Below are 18,146 nucleotides of genomic sequence, written 5' to 3' on the forward strand. Positions count from 1 at the left end.
GAAGTGTTAAAATTGGACGAACATTGGAATGAGCTCGCGGATTTGCAAGGTGACCTAGGAGAACTACGAAATCAACTTGAACTTCAATCAGAAACTTTTGGGCCTAAACAACTCAATATTTGTTTCGAATGTATAATTTTTGTAAATATTTTTGCTTGTACATCGAATTTTGCACAATGTTTAATTCAATTAAAATTCAATAAATAATTCAATTTTCGTAAACAATTTTTCAAAATAGGTCTCTAAAACTCAAAGTTAGTTTGAGAGTGTTTTGTGAAATTAAATATTGAAATTGATTTTTTGATATCCTAACTAGCGTTTGCTAATTGTTCTCGTTTCAGCTATTGTTCCAAAAAACTAAGTGAAAACTGAGAAAATACTTTTCTCCGAAACCCAAAATCATTTTTAAAAAGAGGGGAGTTTTTTGTCAATTCCCTCCCCCTTTTATTAGAAAAAAGGGGGAAAATTTCAGTTATCAATTTGCCCAATCCCGTTTTTTCAGCCTGTTTTCACCAAAGACGCATTCAGTTATTGCCTTTTAATCCATGTTATTTTTTCATCCAGTACCATTAGTTTCTGAGCAATGGAGAAGATATGCACTTTGTCAAAGAATAGGAATCCAGGCATAGAGCATAATTTAACTGGATATTGTATTCATGAGTTTCCAGTAATCCGATATGATGTTTTTACCTGGTTTTCTCAGCCGATATTGACGAAAAACTAGCCAAACAACGGTAACGAATAAAAAACTCTTCGGCAGAACGAAAGTATTAAGATTGCGTGTGAAATCCATCTGCTCAAATTGGTCAATTACGCCCATTTTTTGGTTCTGTATTAACCAGTAATGATCAGTCAACTATTTTGGATAAGAATAACAAATAAAAATTTGGTAAACAGGCTTAGTTTCACAATTTTTACCATTCTTTTTGGTTTTAAACGTTGGAAAATTGACATCATGCAAATGTCATATTTTTCTATGGTAGTGCTATTCCCAACCTTAGGTTGATTCTATAGTATTGTCTTAATCTTATTTCAAAATGTATGGATAAGCCTTCAAGCACTCCCAGTTTTAGACCTCGATTAAGGAAAAAAAGCCATCAACATTCGAATAGGCAGAACCTTTATTGGCTAAAATTACACAGTCCAGCTTCCTACTTAAAGTCTAGGAAAAATATTTTCCTGGGTCGAACCCTGTTATTTCATGCCACTTTTGGCCCAGGATTCTTTTTATAAGTCGAGATCTATAATAATCTTAACCTACAAATTATTTAAAACGTGGAGTAAGAATGAATATTTCAGTTTTGATAAGTGGCGCCACCAGCAAAACCGGATTGGATGTCAACATGGTCGACGATTCCCAGATGACGGCTTGTGGATTCAAAGAAACTCAAATGATGGAGGCTGTGAGAGAGTCTGACTTCTGTAACGGCGTGTGTGACTGTTCAAACTGTTTCGATGAGGCTATTTGTTCGCAAAGTGCAAAAGGTAACAGATTTTGATTATTAGTCATTACCTCTCCCCATAGTTCTCATTTTTAGGGGGGAAAAGTGCGACAGTGGTACTATAGTTTTTTTTGGAAATTTTACCTCAAAACTATTGAGAAATCTTCGGTTTTTAAACGTAAGAATTTGTAGGTATTGTCGGTTTTTTCTAGCCAAAAACGACGAAAGCCCTTACAATTTTTTCGTCGGTATTGTCGTTTTTGTTCGGTATTTAATATAAGAAAGGTTCGGTATTGTCGTTTTTTAACGTAAGAGAGAGTCGGTATCGTCGTTTTTTAACGTAAGAGAGATTCGGTATCGTTGAGAGAAACTTAAGAACTATCATATTTTGAGTTTTCCTACCACGAATAAACATGGAAGAAATTTTGGTCGGCCTGTTCTGTTTCAAACGTAACCAACCGTCAAAGAACTTACTTGTAAACTACAAGAAAGTATGTCCAATCCCAGTGAGAGTGAATTATTTAACAAAATTTTTATCAATTTTCAACAAGTATGTTACATTCTAAAATTCAAAAATAATCAAGAACTTTATTTTTGCATAACTAGTTTGGCCAACGAGCTAAAGAAAAATTTTCAGGAGTTTTGCACACTTTTCCAGATTTTTTCTTTTAGACGTACGTTTGAAATTCCTGCAAAAAGAACGCTATCGTAACGTTTGACTACATTATAAACAGAAAAATCATTTTTCCCAATGGAAAAATCCGACAATTTCTTGCGTCCAAAACCGAAGATACCGACGATTTCTTATGTTTAAATACCGAACATACCGAATCTTTCTGACATTCCGAACCGAACATACCGAATCTTGCAAAACCGAACATACCGAAGCTTTCTTACTTTCTAGACCGAACATACCGACAATTTCTTTCATTTGAAACCGATCATACCGAACAAACCGAACATGCCGACCATTTCTTACGTAGAAAACCGAACATACCGAGCATTTCTTGCGTCGTTTTTTGTTCGGTCTTCTCAATTAGGGTAGGGGGAAAAGTGCGACAGTGGTACTATAGTTTTTTTGGAAATTTTACCTCAAAACAATTACATCGCCAGTTTTCCAGATTGTTCTGGAATTAAATTTTTCGCTTCCGTACTGTATTACCGTATTGTTTTTTTTGTGGACACGTACGTCATTGCACCGTATTGTTTTGTTTCCTTTCCTCTATCAACATTATTCCAAATTTTCAAATTACCACTATTTTTTGCTTTCTTGAGAACTTTTGTAGTCTATAAGGACCCGTACCAAACGCCAAGTCAATGTCAGTGCTGGGCAAGTTTAATTACAAGTGTAGGTATCAGTACTGATTCAGAGCTATGATCATAACACTTTTAAGACTTGTCAGTCTTGTGCAAGTCTTTGGCCAAGACTTGGCAATTCAACACCCAAGCTTCCTGAACTTTAGCCGCACTCGGTTTGCCATTCCAGAATACTGAACCAGCATATTTTATGATATACTAACTTATATAACCACTACTGAAACAAAATATTTACATATAAATTGTTGAAAAAATTGCCCAGAGAAAAACCAGAATATTTTCTGTAAGTTCATTACAGTATAATCGAAATCAAAGTCGTCAACGTTTAAAATACGAACTTAAAATTTTTGAAATATTTTTGAAAAAAAATGTGAAAAAAGCATGAAGAATCAGCTGTTGGGACACGCTAATAGAAAATATGTGGTTTAAGTTTCGCCAATTACAGTAAACTACAGGTGTTTCCTTGCTAGATTCCGAGGTGGGAGGGGGTCTGAGGGTGTATATTAGACCTTGGGTGTATAGTTTTTATCTAGTAAAAAGAAAAAGGTTGATGTTTGAAAACGGTCGTGTGTGAATTTGATTCTTTTGCGCCGCCGAGAAAATATAACATTGACAACGTTGACTTTCATTTACGTGCAAAAAAGTTTATTATGGTTTTATATATCTTTCATTACCTAATATTATTGACAACGCGGACATGGAAATGTCCTCTAGAGCCAGCAACCCCGATGTAACGGTAAGCCTGTTACAGGCTATACAAGTTGAGCTAACTCTTCTTCGTTCTGAATTAAAAGAAAAAAACAAGAAAATTGAAATACTGGAAAAAATAGAAAGATGTATCAAGTGGATTTAAGGAAGATCTCCAAAACGTTAGAATTGAAATCACTGATCCAAAGTAACGTGTTCTGAATACGGAGATATCCTTGTCAAAGGATACTGAATATACATTAATCCACCTGTATATGATGAGAGGGATCTCATGTACACTGTAATTGATTTATCCATTAAAACTTTGTATGCTCATGTGCAGCCAGAAGATCTCAAGCCAAACATTTTTTTTAGAAAATCACGAGAATCAGCAATAATAATCAAGTTCCCTTATTTTGACAGAAACATCTTTTCTGGAGATCCAAGATGATTTTGAAAGACTACAAAAACCCATCAAAAAAACACGCCCTACTATCTTTCTGAACGACTGCCTCCAATTTGTAGGGAACTATTTAACTCTGCGAAGAATATAGATGTGAAATTAGTCACTAATAATTCAGAAGTGCAGGTAATTTGTGGGGATCAGAATGGTAAAGCAATTTTTCTCCCTATTCATTCTCTTGACAACCTGGACTGATTATATCCTGCAGCTGGAAACTTGTCACAAAAGTAATGTCGACATTTCTAAGGAGCTCAAAAACAGTCAATTGTTGTAAAGATGTCAAATTGGGTCTAACGCCTGAAAAAAATCGTAACACAATCAACTGAAACATGGTCTGTACAAAAATCAATTCTCAAATTTAATTTCCGGCGGTGCGAAAATGCAAAACTTCATTTAAGCGAACGCCAATCAAGCACTTTTTTTCTCAATATACGATCCATCAGAGCTAATTTCGATGACTTATTATGTTAGTTAGAATCCAATGATAACTGTTATTCAGTAATTTTTCTTAATGAAATATGGCAAGATAATGATAGGTCCTTTTACTCTATTGAATGATTTCAAGAATTTTTTCAAAAAGTGAGAAAAAATAAATGTAGCGGAGTAGCTGTTTTGTTAAAAATCAGATATCGTGTTACCGAGGAACAAACTATACACAAATTGTGCTTTTATAATATAACGTTAACATTGAAAATCAGAAAAGATATTTTCTGTTTCCGGTATCTATCACTCACCGCAAACCAAACATGATGTTTTTCTGGAAGTATTTGAAACACTCAGGCACTCATTAAGAACAAGAGCAAAAAATTTGATAATGGGGCATTTTAATATTGATACTTTGGTTTCGAATAAAACATTTGAATATTTCAGAAATATGGTTCAGACTTTGGATTTGAAACTGCTTGTTGAAGGCAGTCTAACAAGAATAAATGAAACAACGAATATTTATATTGACCATGTTTTAGTTTCATCCAGCTTCAAGATTTTTTTATGCGTATGTTGAAAATTGTGATATAAGTGGTCATTGGGTGATTCTCTTGATTACAGGTGAAAACAATCAGGCTTTTAATGAAGTAATACAGAGAAGTCCTTTGCAAAACTTGAATGATTCTGACATATCGTGTGGAGTTTTTTTAAAGCTAATCATTTGTTGGGCAAATACTTCTTCAAAAAAATTGAACTTGATCATGGCTACCAATTTTTACTCAAAAATCTTGTATCAAAGGTTGATAAATCTTTTTCTTTTAAATCATTTGTCAAACAAAACTCAATGAAAATGTAGACCTCAATGGATGTCCCGAAAGATACGGAATGTCATTAAAACGAAACAGGAGGCCCACCAAATATATCTGCAGACAAAATAAAGAAATTAGTGGTCTAAATTCAAACAAGACAAAAAATGCGTATATATGATTCGTAAAGAAATTACAGTATCTTATCAAGTATTTTCAGAAACACGTTCTTCAGTTACATTAAAGGATTGCAAAAACGCAATCAAACGAATGACGTGGATATCATTCCGGCTCAGTTCAGCAATTTCTTTGCATCAATGGGACCAGAAATGGAGTAGAAAACTCCACAAAGCACTCGTGCATTTCATACTCCACCACATGATAGGTCCTTTTTCTTTTTCCAGCAATTACACCCGAAATTTACAATGTATGTACTATACCAACGAAAAGCCAGGCAGTGGATACAGACAGTTTTTGTCAAACTTATAGTCCAATCATTTGTAAATCTTGTATCACTTTTCAACAGATCAATGAGTGAGGGATTTTACCTGAATATTTTGAAGGTAGCAAGAATCATTTCTGTTTTCAAAGCTAGTGACCGGCAGAATCCTACCAACTTTAGACTTATTTCAAAATTATCTTCACTCAGTAACATTTTTGAGAAAATTCTCCACAAACGTATTATGGGTTTTCTACTTATAACTAAACAAATAACAGAGCAACAATTTGTTTTTCAACCGAAACAATCAACAATACAGGCATTAGTAACAAATGATGAAAGAATCAGACGACTAATTGATTCAAACATGAATGTCTTGGGGTTGTTCCTGGATACGAGCAAAGTCTTCGACACAGTAGATCATGGAATATTGTTAACTAAATTGGAACAATATGACGTCCGACGTGTAGCATTGTTATCACTAAGGATTTACATTCAAAAACGCAAACAATATGTGCAAGTGCGAACCATGAGATCCATATCGACAGTGACTCAAATGGGTGTACCTCAACTCATGATTCAGTACTAGGCCCATTACTTTTCATCATAAGCATAAAAGATTTACCACTTTGGCTGGGAAACGAATAATGTTTGATTACGATGTATGCAGGTGTTACAACACTAATTTTCTCTAGAGAAAATGATGCTACGAGCAAGATTAATCATAGTCTGGCAATATTGATTGAATGGTTTTGTTACAACAGGATGAGTGTAAACATAGAAAAACTGTATTGCTTCAATTAGGTAAAAAAAGTTATGGGAGGAATATTTTTTTAGAATTCAGAATAAATGATGTGATCAAATGTTCAGGAGTTAACATAGGTGCACCATTGAATTTGAAATCTAATATCTCACGATTATGTAAAAAAAACTGGCAATATTGTGTGGGTTTTTGAAGTATGTTAAGAAAAACTTAAATGTGCACCACTGAGTTTTATTTTACGAATTTTACAAAGAGTTCGTTATGGTCTCCTTGTTTACGGATCTACAAACAAAAATATACTGCAACCAGTTTTTTTTAGAAAATTGTATAAAGTGTATAATTGTCAAGGAGACAAAATTCTTCCAGACCTCTCCCCTGTTTGAGAAGGCTAACATTTTTACTGTCCATGAATTATCGATGATTCAGTTACTACAATATGCAACAGACAGCATAAGTGCTTTCTCTACGGCTGTCAAAATAAAAACTAGAAGTTCTAAACTGGATCTATTTGAACAAAAAATGTATCGGAAGCAAATTATGAAGTTGTCGATCGAACACCAAAAACCTATAAAGCTTTTAAATTGTATGAAAAACCAGAAAATATGGGATGCTGACCTCGGTATTCAGTGTACTAACTTGAGAAAGAAAGCGTTTAGGATTATAGTATAAAAATTTCATACAGGGAAGCTCGAATTAGATTCTTGAAGTGAAAATTATACTGGGTAGATTGTGCGTGTTCTCATTTCAAAAGCATATTATAATGTTCAGTTGTTTTTTATTTGTGCAGTTCTCTAAATGAACGATAAAATCTTGAAAGTTATTCTTCTTAGCCAGCCCAGTAAATTGTTTTTTCTTCTTATCGAAATTTTTGTTGACAAAGAATTTGCGTTCACAATGTCGCGAGCAATTCGTTATGTTTAGTTCAAAGATTGTTAGCATTCTCTAACAATTACCTGTGGAATTAAACGTTACAAATGGCACTAATGAACTTTCGTTTTTAAACCCAAGGCCATCATTAATCATTGCTTTAAACAAATTGTGGTGCATCAAATTTTTAAATATTTAACTCAAATTTTTACTCAGGTCAAAAACCTAATAATTTTTGTTGTTTTTTCAGATCTTTTTTAAAAATTCCTTTCTAAAATTAACTGCTATTCCTTTTACTCTTTCATAAACATTTCGATGAAAGAATTCTTAAGCCATTAAAAAAACGTAATTAACAATTAGACCGATATTTTGCGTGCAATAAATTTTTCCTTTTTCTTTAGTTTGACTTTTCAAACTTTTCTATATAGTGTTAAATTTTTTAAATAGTTTTCTTGAGTTAGCTTTTTTAATTTAATTTGAACGTATGACCACAATTTGACATTATATAGGTTGCTGTCAAGCTCCAATGGACTGAAACAGTGTTTCTGTGTCGACTGTCCAGAAACGAACGACAATTTATGTAATGATTGCAGCATGTTTGCAACAAGTTAATATCAAGAATTTGAGCAGTTTCTTGATGAAAATAGCATTTTTTTCATGTTTTCTTGGAAATTTTTCCATGTTCAGAATTTATCGACCTTTGTGGGCCAGTGAATTTTTTTAGGTTTGAGAATGGGTTTCTGGATACCCGGGTCGAGACCGAATGGTTAACTTGTAAGAACTTGCAAGTTTCTTGCAAAAGATGGTTAACTTGTAAGATTTTGCAAGTTTCTTGCAAAAGATGGTTAACTTGTAAGAACTTGCAAGTCGAATGTTTAAATTGTAAGAACTTGTAAGTCGAATGGTTAACTTGTAAGAACTTGTAAGTCGAATGTCTAAATTGTAAGTTTCTTGCAAGTTCGTTCCGGTCGAGCACAACTCTTATTGGTTAATTCAATTTAACATTCAGTCATTTGGCGTGGAACGCGCGTGGGAGTTAGTTGCTCTGTTTGCATAACATAATACAATTCGACCTAAGTAGACAAAATGTTTTTTTTTGAATTTTATCATTTCAAGAGAGATCCTTTTGCAATTCATTTGAAAAACTGTAGATCTCAATTAGCTTCTTCGCAATCGCTCTTTTAAAAATGTTCCCAAAAAATTCAATTCCATTGAATTTTTAAATTCATATGTCAGTATTTTCTCAAAATAGTGGCCCTTCTTTTTATGCCCTTTTTTATGAGTTAATTCACACTTTTCCAGATTGTAATCTTTCCAAACAATCGTTTACATTTATGTCAGGCAACGTTTTATGTACGGTTTAGTGCGTATTTGTTTGTATGTGTGTGTGTGTGTGCGCCTGTGTATGTGTGTGTGTATGTGCATGTGTATGTGTGCGTGTATGTGTGTGTGCGTGTGCGTGTGTGTGTGTGTGTGTGTGTGTGTGTGTGCGTGGTGTGTGGTGTGTGTGCGAATGGTTAACTTGTAAGTATCTTGTAGGTTGAATGGTTAACTTGTAAGAGCCTTGTAAGTCGAATTGTTAACTTGTAAGAACTTGCAAGTCGAATGGTGAACTTGTAAGAACTTGCAAGTCGTATGGTTAACTTGTAAGAACTTGCACGTTGAATGGTTAACTTGTAAGAACTTTGGAAGAAAAATTTGCAAGGCGATGCATCGCCTTGTAGGTTTCTGCCAGAAACTTGCAAATTCTTACAAGATAACCATTCGGCCTCGACCCGGGTAGCTTTTAGAGACAATGAACTGGCACTGAAAATCAAGAATTTTTACAACATTTCAAGTAAAGTTTTCTTTTGCCCTCAAGCTTAGTTTTTATTAAGTCATCTTTAATTTTTTATATTTAGGGGTCAATTTTTAAATTTTTTTGCAAGTCTTGCAGCCGGGCTACTGAACAGATTCAACAGACAAAAAAAGATTTTGTAAATAGGAATATTGCAAAATTTAGAACCTTTCAAAAAATTGGGCAATTTTCTATTTTATAAAAATTATTCTGGCACAGTCCTCTAGTTTCTCTATCTTCAGTGACCATTGAAACCCTTCGAGGGCTTGCGTGTTTTAATGAGTTTATTTAAATGGATCAAAATTGGTCTTCAGATTAAAAGCTTCAAGAATCTTAGCAGTGTACGTTTTTGTTTATTTTGGCTAATTATTCTAGTTTCTCCAAATTTTTTAGACTCTCTGATTTTGGCTTCTTTTGTTCAATTGATCTGCTGGTCATGTAAACTAGTTCCAAGATGTTTGTTCAACTAATTCAATTAATTTTTACGAAAGATCCCGCTATGTTTTTTAATTTTTTTTATCTGTTTCAATTTGATCTGCTAGTTGCAATTATTGTGAAAAGTTTTGGAACTTTGTTTAATATCAACGGTCGTTTTCGCCACTGGGAGCTGGGCCAAAACTATTCTGAAGTTCGGTTTCAATTTTTTATGCCATATTGTTTTTTTAATTGGCATGCGGCAAGAAGAACCAAAAACGATTTTGAACCAGTATGCTAATTTGACTGATTTTCAACATGTTTTGTTGGTCACCCTGAAATATTTAATATAGGTCTAGACAGTAACAATTTCAAACAGTTGAGAGATTCAATGTTGATGGAAATGGAAATTTTTTTTGAAAAAAGTTGGCCTCAATCAATTCTAATTGGATAGAGTTTTTAGCAGGAAAAGTTTTCAGATCTATTTTGTTTCACCCATCCCCATGTCGTGTTTTTTATGCCCTACTTTGAGTTAACATATATAGAACAATACGAAATATAAAAATTGATTCAAACCACGCATTAGCAACAAGTTTTGAAATGTTTTGGGGTGTTCCTGGATGTGAGCAAAGTCTTCGACACAGTAGATCATGGAATATTTTTTATAGAAATTGACGTCCGACTTATAGCATTGTTATTACTAAGGATTTACATTCAAAAACGCAAACAATATGTGCAAGTGCGAACCATGAGATCCACATCTATGGTGACTCAAATGGGTGTACCTCAACTCATGGTTCAGTAATAGGCCAATTACTTTTCATCATATGGATAAATGATTTACCACTTTGGCTGGGAAACGAATAATGTTTGATTACGATGTATGCAGATGTTACAACACTAATTTTCTCTAGCAAAATTGATGCTACGATTGTGTGCGTTTTTGAAGTATATTCAGAACAGCTTAAATGTGCACCACCGAGTTTTTTTCTACGATTTTTACAAAGAGCCCGTTATATCATATGGTCTCCTTGTTTACGGATCTACAAACAAAAATAACCTGCAATCAATTTTCCTCAAAGAAAAACGTATAAATTGTATATTTTTCAACGAGTCAAAAATCTTCCACACCTCTCCCTTGACGGAGAAGGCTAACATTTTCACTGTCCATGAAGTATTTGATGCAGTTACTACAATATGAAACAGACAACATAATTGCTTTCTCTAAGAATGTCAACATAAATACTAGAAGTTTTAGTTTTAGTTCTATTTGAACAAAAATTGTATCGGAAGCAAATAATGAAGTTGTTGATCGAACTCCAACCTATATAGCTTTTAAATTGTTTGAAAAAAAGGGAATATGGGAGGCTGACCTCGGTAGTCAGTGTACTAACTTCAGAAAGAAAGCGTGTAGGAGTATAGTAAAAAAAATTTCACACAGGGAAACTCGAACTTAGATTCTTGAAGTGAAAATCATACTGGGTGAATTGTGCGTGTTCGCATTTCTAAAGCACATTTTAATACTTATTTGTTTTTATTTGTGCAGTTGTGTAAAGGAACGATCGTGAAAGTTATTCTTCTTAGCCAGCCCAATAAAATGTTTTTTTTCTTCTTATCCAAATTTTTGTTAACAGAGAAATTGCGTTCACAATGTCCCGAGCAACAGAGCGGGTGCATTAGCCATCACTCGGGCAACTGAGCAGGTGTATTATGTTATTTAGGCTGATAATTGTATTAACATAGAAATCTCTATTCGGTTTGGATTTTTTTGTTGTTCTACAACGGTTTTCATGTCTTTCAATGTTTGGTTGTTTGATCACAATCTAAATTGGTGAATCATAGTATTCGACCGTTTTAGCTGCCAAATTTGTTCCAGCTGCTTCCTCTATATTTTATGTGAGATCGAAAGTGATAGCGTGAAACGTTTTCGGGCTGACAGGTTAATGATTTTTGTAATATTTGTTTTATTCATTGTTGCAATTTTAAATTTAGTTATTTTGTCACGATGATGCGTTTTCGTTATGTTTAGTTCAAAGATTGTTAGCATTCTCTAACAATTACCTGTGGAATTAAACGTTTCAAATGACACTAATGAACTTTTGTTTTTAAACCCAAGACCATCATTAATCATTGCTTTAAACAAATAGTGGTGCACCAAATTTTTAAATTTTTAACTCAAATTTTTACTCAGGTCAAAAACCTAATAATTTTTGTTGTTTTTTTCAGATCTTTTTTAAAAACTCCTTTTTAAAATTAACTGCTATTCCTTTTACTCTTTCATAAACATTTCGAAGAAAAAATTCAAAATTCTTAAGCCATTTGAAAAACGCAATGAACAATTAGACTGATATTTTGCGTGCAATAAATTTTTCCATTTTCTTTAGTTTGACTTTTCAAACTTCTCTCGTTAGTGTTAAAATCATATAGGTTGCTGTAAAGCTCCAATGGACTGAAACGGCGTTTCTGTGTCGATTGTCCAAACACGAAAGACAATTTATGTAATGATTGCAGCATGTTTGCAACAAGTTAATATCAAGAATTTGAGCAGTTTCTTGATGAAAATTGCATTTTTTTCATGTTTTTTTTGGAAACTAATTCCGTGTTCCAAACTTATCGACCTTTGTGGGCCAGTGAACTTTTTAAGGTTTCAGAATGGGTTTCTGGATAGCTTTCAGAGAACATGAACAGGCATTGAAGATCAAGAATTTTTACAACATTTCAAGTAAAATTTTCTATTGCCCTCAAGCTGTATTTTTTAAAGTCATTTTTAGTTTTTTATATTTAGGAGCCAATTTTTTTCCATGTCTTGCAGCCGGGCTACTGAACAGATTCAACAGACAAAAAAGATTTTGTAAATAGGAATATTGCAAAATTTAGAACCTTTCAAAAAATTGGGCAATTTTCTATTTTATAAAAATTATTCTGGCACAGTCCTCTAGTTTCTCTATCTTCAGTGACCATTGAAACCCTTCGAGGGCTTGCGTGCGTTAATGGATTTATTTAAATGGATCAAAATTGGACTTCAGATTAAAAGCTTCAAGAATCTTAGCAATGTACATTTTTGTTTATTTTGGCTAATTATTTTAGTTTCCATAAATTTTTTAGACTCTCTGTTTTTTGGCTTCTTTTGTTCAATTGATCTGCTGGTCATGTAAACTAGTTCCAAGATGTTTATTCAACTAACTCGATTGCTTTTTACGAATGGTCCCGCTATGTTTGTTATTTTTTTTATCTGTTTCAATTTGATCTGCTAGTTGCAATTATTGTGAAAATTTTGGCACTTTGTTTAACATCAACGGTCGTTTTCGCCACTGGGAGCTGGGCCAAAACTGTTCTGAAATTTGGTTTCAATTTTTTATGCCACATTGTTTTTTTGAATGGCATGCGGCAAGAACAACCAAAGATGATTTTGAACCAGGTTGCTAATTTGACTGATTTTCAACATGTTTGGTTAGCCACCCTGAAAAATATAATATAGGTCTAAACACTAACAATTTCAAACAGTTAAAATATTCAATTGTGATAGAAATCGAGGTTTTTATTGACAAAAGTTGGCCTCAATCAATTCTAATCGGATAGAGTTTTTAGCAGGAAAAGTTTGCAGATCTATTTTGTTTCACCCATGTCGTGTTTTTTATGCCTTACTTTTAGTAAACATATGTAGAACATTACGAAATATAAAATTTGAATTTTGCACCTGGGGGCGTAACTTTTTCATGCCCACTAAAGGGGGGACAGAATATATCTAATAATTTTGAATGAAATTTTTCTGCGTGGGCGTATTGTTGACCACGTTTAGTTGAAGGTTATAAGAAATTGAGTTTTTAAGTGAAAGTACGACAGAACTGACTGTCGTTTTAATAACATGATTGAATGCTGAAAAAAAACTTAAAATTACCTGCGTACCTAAAAATTTTCTGAAAAAATGCATCGCTGACCCCTTCCCGATTAAAGAAATTTCTGGGGTAAGCGCATTTTCTTCCATAATTGTCTACTTGACAACATGGCTCTTCTTGGCTTAACAAGTGCTCTACGAACTGTTCGTTTTGAACGAAATTTACCATTTGTTTAACAAAATGTGACCATTTCATAAGTGTTTTTTATATTTGCTGTATATGCAAACTCATTACGTTTCCTTTGGACCGATTTACGAAACATTTAGAGTGTAGTAGGTAAGGAACACAAAAATTAGCATGTAAATTTAATTACTCACACGAATTGTTTACTTAGATGTAAAATAATAAAAAGCTTGTGCGTTTTGCAATCTATGCATATCTCTACATCGACAATCTCCTCAGAAAAAAGTTTTGTTTGGTTTGTAATTTTGAGACCAATAAAATATATAAATTTTGTCATATTCAAAACGCTGTCATTGAGGAACAGCCTTTTTTAATACTAATTTATTTGTGCACAATTAGATTCTATTTGCCTAAAGAAATTAGCAGAACTTCAGCATTTATTCTATTGAACATTTTCAAAAAAAGCATTAATTTCACTCCAATTAAAGACACATTGTTTCCTTGCGGGGTTAATTCCATAACTATTCACTTTCCTCAACAATAAAAGCGTGTTAAATTGAGTTTAGAAAAATTTAAAAAACATTTATAACCTACTATTAATTTAGAACATCGCTGAGATGGCGCTAGAGATTCTTTAACAGCAGATGTTAACTCTCTTTTTTGTGCAAGCGTTGAGTCGGCTGATTATTTAAAAGAGTAGGCCCTAATATTTGTTTTTCCGTCAGTAGTGATGTGTCTTTCTGGGCAAACTACGGGGGGGGCATAAGTGTCTTCCCGTGAACACCACGGGGGGGACACAAGTGTCTTCCTGGGCAAACTACAGGGTGGGACACTTTGAAATTCCTTCTCCTTATTTCCCCTAACATGCATGAAACTAATCTTAGGAAACCATTTTCCCTCCACTTGCGTGACTGGTTTGCCGCTTTGGGCTTGAAGCCATTTTAACTACCACCGCTTTTGCTTTGAAAGTTAATTCGTCATATGTCTGCTTCAGGGTACTTTAATCTTGTTTTGGTCTGGGCAAACTCCGGGGGGGGGCATAAGTGTCTTCCCGTGAACACTACAGGGGGGGACACAAGTGTCTTCCCGGTCAAACTACAGGGGGGGACACAAGTGTCTTCCCGGTCAAACTACAGGGGGGGACACAAGTGTCTTCCCGTGAACACTACAGGGGTGGACACAAGTGTCTTCCCGGTCAAACTACAGGGGGGGACACTTAGATTTTTTCTTTGTTTTTCTCTGAGTCTTATGGAGGGGAGGGGGGACACTTGCAATTTTAAAAAAATCAGTTTAAGGAAACCAACCAGGAAGAACTTTAAAAACCTTGGGGGAAAAGGAGCTGTCATGTAGACACAAACAAAAAAAAAGTAATTATCATACCCTGCAAAAGTCACCTAATTTTCATTTGTCTATAATGCTAGCTCAAAAACAGCATGACAACAACAATCGCGACGGTAGATTTAAAAACCATTCATGAAATCTATAATTTAATAAAAACAGACTATCCAGAACATAATGAAAGATTTCTTTACTTTTTCGCAACCTGCTTGCACTTGGACCCTGATGTTAACCTCGAAATTGCACTAAAACTCAGGCCTTATTGTGGGATCATTGGAATAGATAACTCTTCATTGGATACTTATTTGAAATCATTTAAAGTGCTTCGCTTACATGCAATTCTTCATGATGCCTCTGGATTTTTTGCAGAGTATAGCCAAAAGGGTCCAGGATACTCTTACGTTTTGCCTTGTCCAATCACACACGCTTACGTTGGTCACCTGACAGGTTTATTCTTCTGCATGTTCGTGAAAACTTTTAAACGTAACTTATTCAGTTTGCTGGAATGTTGAGTCCGGAGATTGTTGTTATAGATTTTGAAGGTTTTCGACACAAAAAGAGTGGATTCATTATAAAAGAATTATCTGTTTGTTCAAACAACTACTCAAACACGGTTCTTTTTCTTCCTCCAATTTCCTTCAACTCGCTGTCCTCGAGTGAGAAGAAATCGCATCAGTGGGTATCGAAGCATTTGCATGGTATTTCGTGGGACAGCGGCAGCTACCCTTACTGGTTTCTATCACAAATATTTATAGCAATCAGGATCGGTTTTCCTACTGCTAAATTCTACGCAAAGGGGAAGGAGAAGACGGAGACACTGCAAAAACTCCTTCAAAAAGACGTCACAAATTTAGAAACCTTGTTATGTCCAAAAATGGAAGAAATCTTCACTCCAGTAGAGCACTTGACTTGTTCACTTCATTCATCTATTCTACCATTCAAACAAAAGAAAAAGCATTGCGCAAAGAGAAAGGCACAGGTGTACTTTTATTGGATAACACTACCAACTAATGAGTCGTCGTGTGGAGAAAGCAACTCCTTCAGTTCTTCAAGTGAATTTATCTCCAAATTTGACAGTATGCAGTTGCATTGCGAGTGATAACCAGTTGACAGTGACTTTTCTGAAAGAAGAAAAAATTGATTCTCGTGGACAAACTATACTGAGGAAGCAGCAAATACTTTGTAATACTGCTGAAATTGAAACACTTAAGAAATATCTTTCACTGCTGGAGTACTTTCAAATGTATCATGTCTTTACAAGAGAAAATGAAAAAACTGAAACTAACCCCTTTACCTACGCCCAAGTATCCAGTGCCAGTACCAGTACCCCTGGACGATGAGAGTCTCCCCGATGAAATCAAAGAGGTAGTCAGAGAAGGAAAGGTGGAGTCATTTGTCTACTATGGCAATGACTACGGATTCCAAGCGAACTATAAAGTAAAATATAAGAAGGAAGACAAAAACTCTGAATTTATTACATACGAATTTTTTATGGTTGATGAACTAACTAAATAATAAACTAACAGAATTTTTGAATTAAATTCATTTTTTAAAATCCTTCGCTTTCAAAATGAGTCAATCAGGAGATCAATTAGATTGCGCTGGCAGTGGAGGAGCAGGAATCACTGATTTGGTTTTTGATGATCAAAACCAAGAGAGACGGTCTTGGAGGTTTTGCAATTCTAGATTACCGCGCTCTGAGGTAGTTTATTTTACACAAGTTTCGATAATAGTTTTTCTTATTGTAGTTTCACTGACCAAATTAGTTTTCTTCCACCTCGATTGTGAAGAATCAACATTTTGGTTTTCATTGCTATCGTGCACAGTTGGATACGCACTTCCAAATCCTAAGTTATGAATAAAATAATCTCAACGAGTGATCGTCTCTTCATGGCAGTCTGTGGTCCTTCAGGTTGTGGAAAGACCGAAATTATTTTTCAAATGCTTCTTAAGAATACGTTTTTCCTTAATTTCAAGTCAATATACTATTTCTATCAACATGATCAACCAAAATTTCAAACGATGGAGCGTAACTTGAACATTTATTTTACCAAATTCTCGGGATTTGAATTCATTTCACAGTTGCAAAACTGTTTGCTCGTCTTTGACAATTCTTGCGAGGAAATTTTCAATGACAAGGAGTTTTCAAAACTTGCAACAGCTGGACGCCACAAAAAGATCAGTGTTATCTATGTTAAGCATAATTTTTTTCAACAGAGTAAATGGTCTCGAACAATTGATCTCAACACAACACACATCATTTTGTTCAAATCTCCCAGAGATATACAGCAGATAAGTTATATTGGAAAAAAACTCAATAACACAATCTTTTTAAAAGACAGCTATGATCTTGCAACAAAACAACCATTCGGACACTTATTGATTGATTTAGACCCAAAAACAACTGACTCACTACGTTATTGTTCAAATATTGTACCACCGGGGCCAACAATTTTCTATCTGCCATCTTCCAAAGCTGTAATTACCTACCTCACAAATGAGAGAGAAAGAGATATGTATGCTGAGGCGAATGCTCGAAATGCCGGAAAGCATGCTAAAAAAGTTCATCAAAAAATCATCAAACAAATTTATAAAATTTCTCTGTGAATGCTTTCTCAATGTTATAAATGGAAACGTGCCCACAGATAAAAGTTTACTTGAAAACTACGAAACATCATTCCGACATTTTCTTTCCAAAGAGACAAGTTTGAGGAAAAAGCGTCAGCTATTGGTAAAAAATTTACATCTACTTCGAAGCATAAGTCTCTCTTGTTACCTTTACTTGAAGAAGTAGTAATGCATGCGGAAGAGTTTGTCTTGATACCAAAAAGAATGTTTGTGTCAAAACAACCGACTAGGACAGAAATTTTGGATAATCCCATTTATAAACAGAAAGCTGCTCAATTGTCACTCCTCCAACGAAACAACCCAACCGATTTTGAAAGCAAACAGGCTACTGAACAGGAAACTAATAAAACTAATATCGTGAACAAGCGCAAAAGAAGAAGAACAAGTAGTGTTGATTTAAAAAGTGAATTGGATGATGGAAGTGAAAGTGTACAGTCTTTCTTTAGTGTTGATGGCGAAATTGAGCCCTCATTGAAAAAAAGACAATCAGACTTTGACTCTATAATGTCAGAAGTAGAATTAAAGGAAGAAAACAAAATCCAAAGAGCGGAAATCATCCTAAACAAGATATTAAGTTCAGAAACAGTTTCCATTGAGGACCCGAGTGGTTTCCTTCATATTGAGGACAAACCTATGAGAGTTAAAGTGTCAACTTTTTTGTACAATTTGCAACAGCCGACAAAGAAAATTGACCTAGCCG

The 18,146-nt window shown here is 34.4% G+C and overlaps 1 protein-coding gene across 2 annotated transcripts in view; it reads left to right on the forward strand.

The window, feature by feature from the left end:
• The window catches only part of LOC142354252 (uncharacterized), a 57,824-nt gene that overhangs the window by 21,827 nt on the left and 17,851 nt on the right, over window positions 1–18,146 (forward strand). For both annotated transcript variants that reach the window (XM_075406512.1, XM_075406511.1), the window contains one exon: window positions 1,300–1,485. In XM_075406512.1, coding sequence (XP_075262627.1) covers window positions 1,300–1,485 — 186 coding nt within the window. The remainder of the gene's footprint in view (window positions 1–1,299; window positions 1,486–18,146) is intronic.

This window comes from Convolutriloba macropyga, chromosome 15, assembly GCF_964194025.1.
Source record: "Convolutriloba macropyga chromosome 15, txConMacr16.3, whole genome shotgun sequence".
Classification (NCBI taxonomy): domain Eukaryota; kingdom Metazoa; phylum Xenacoelomorpha; order Acoela; family Convolutidae; genus Convolutriloba; species Convolutriloba macropyga.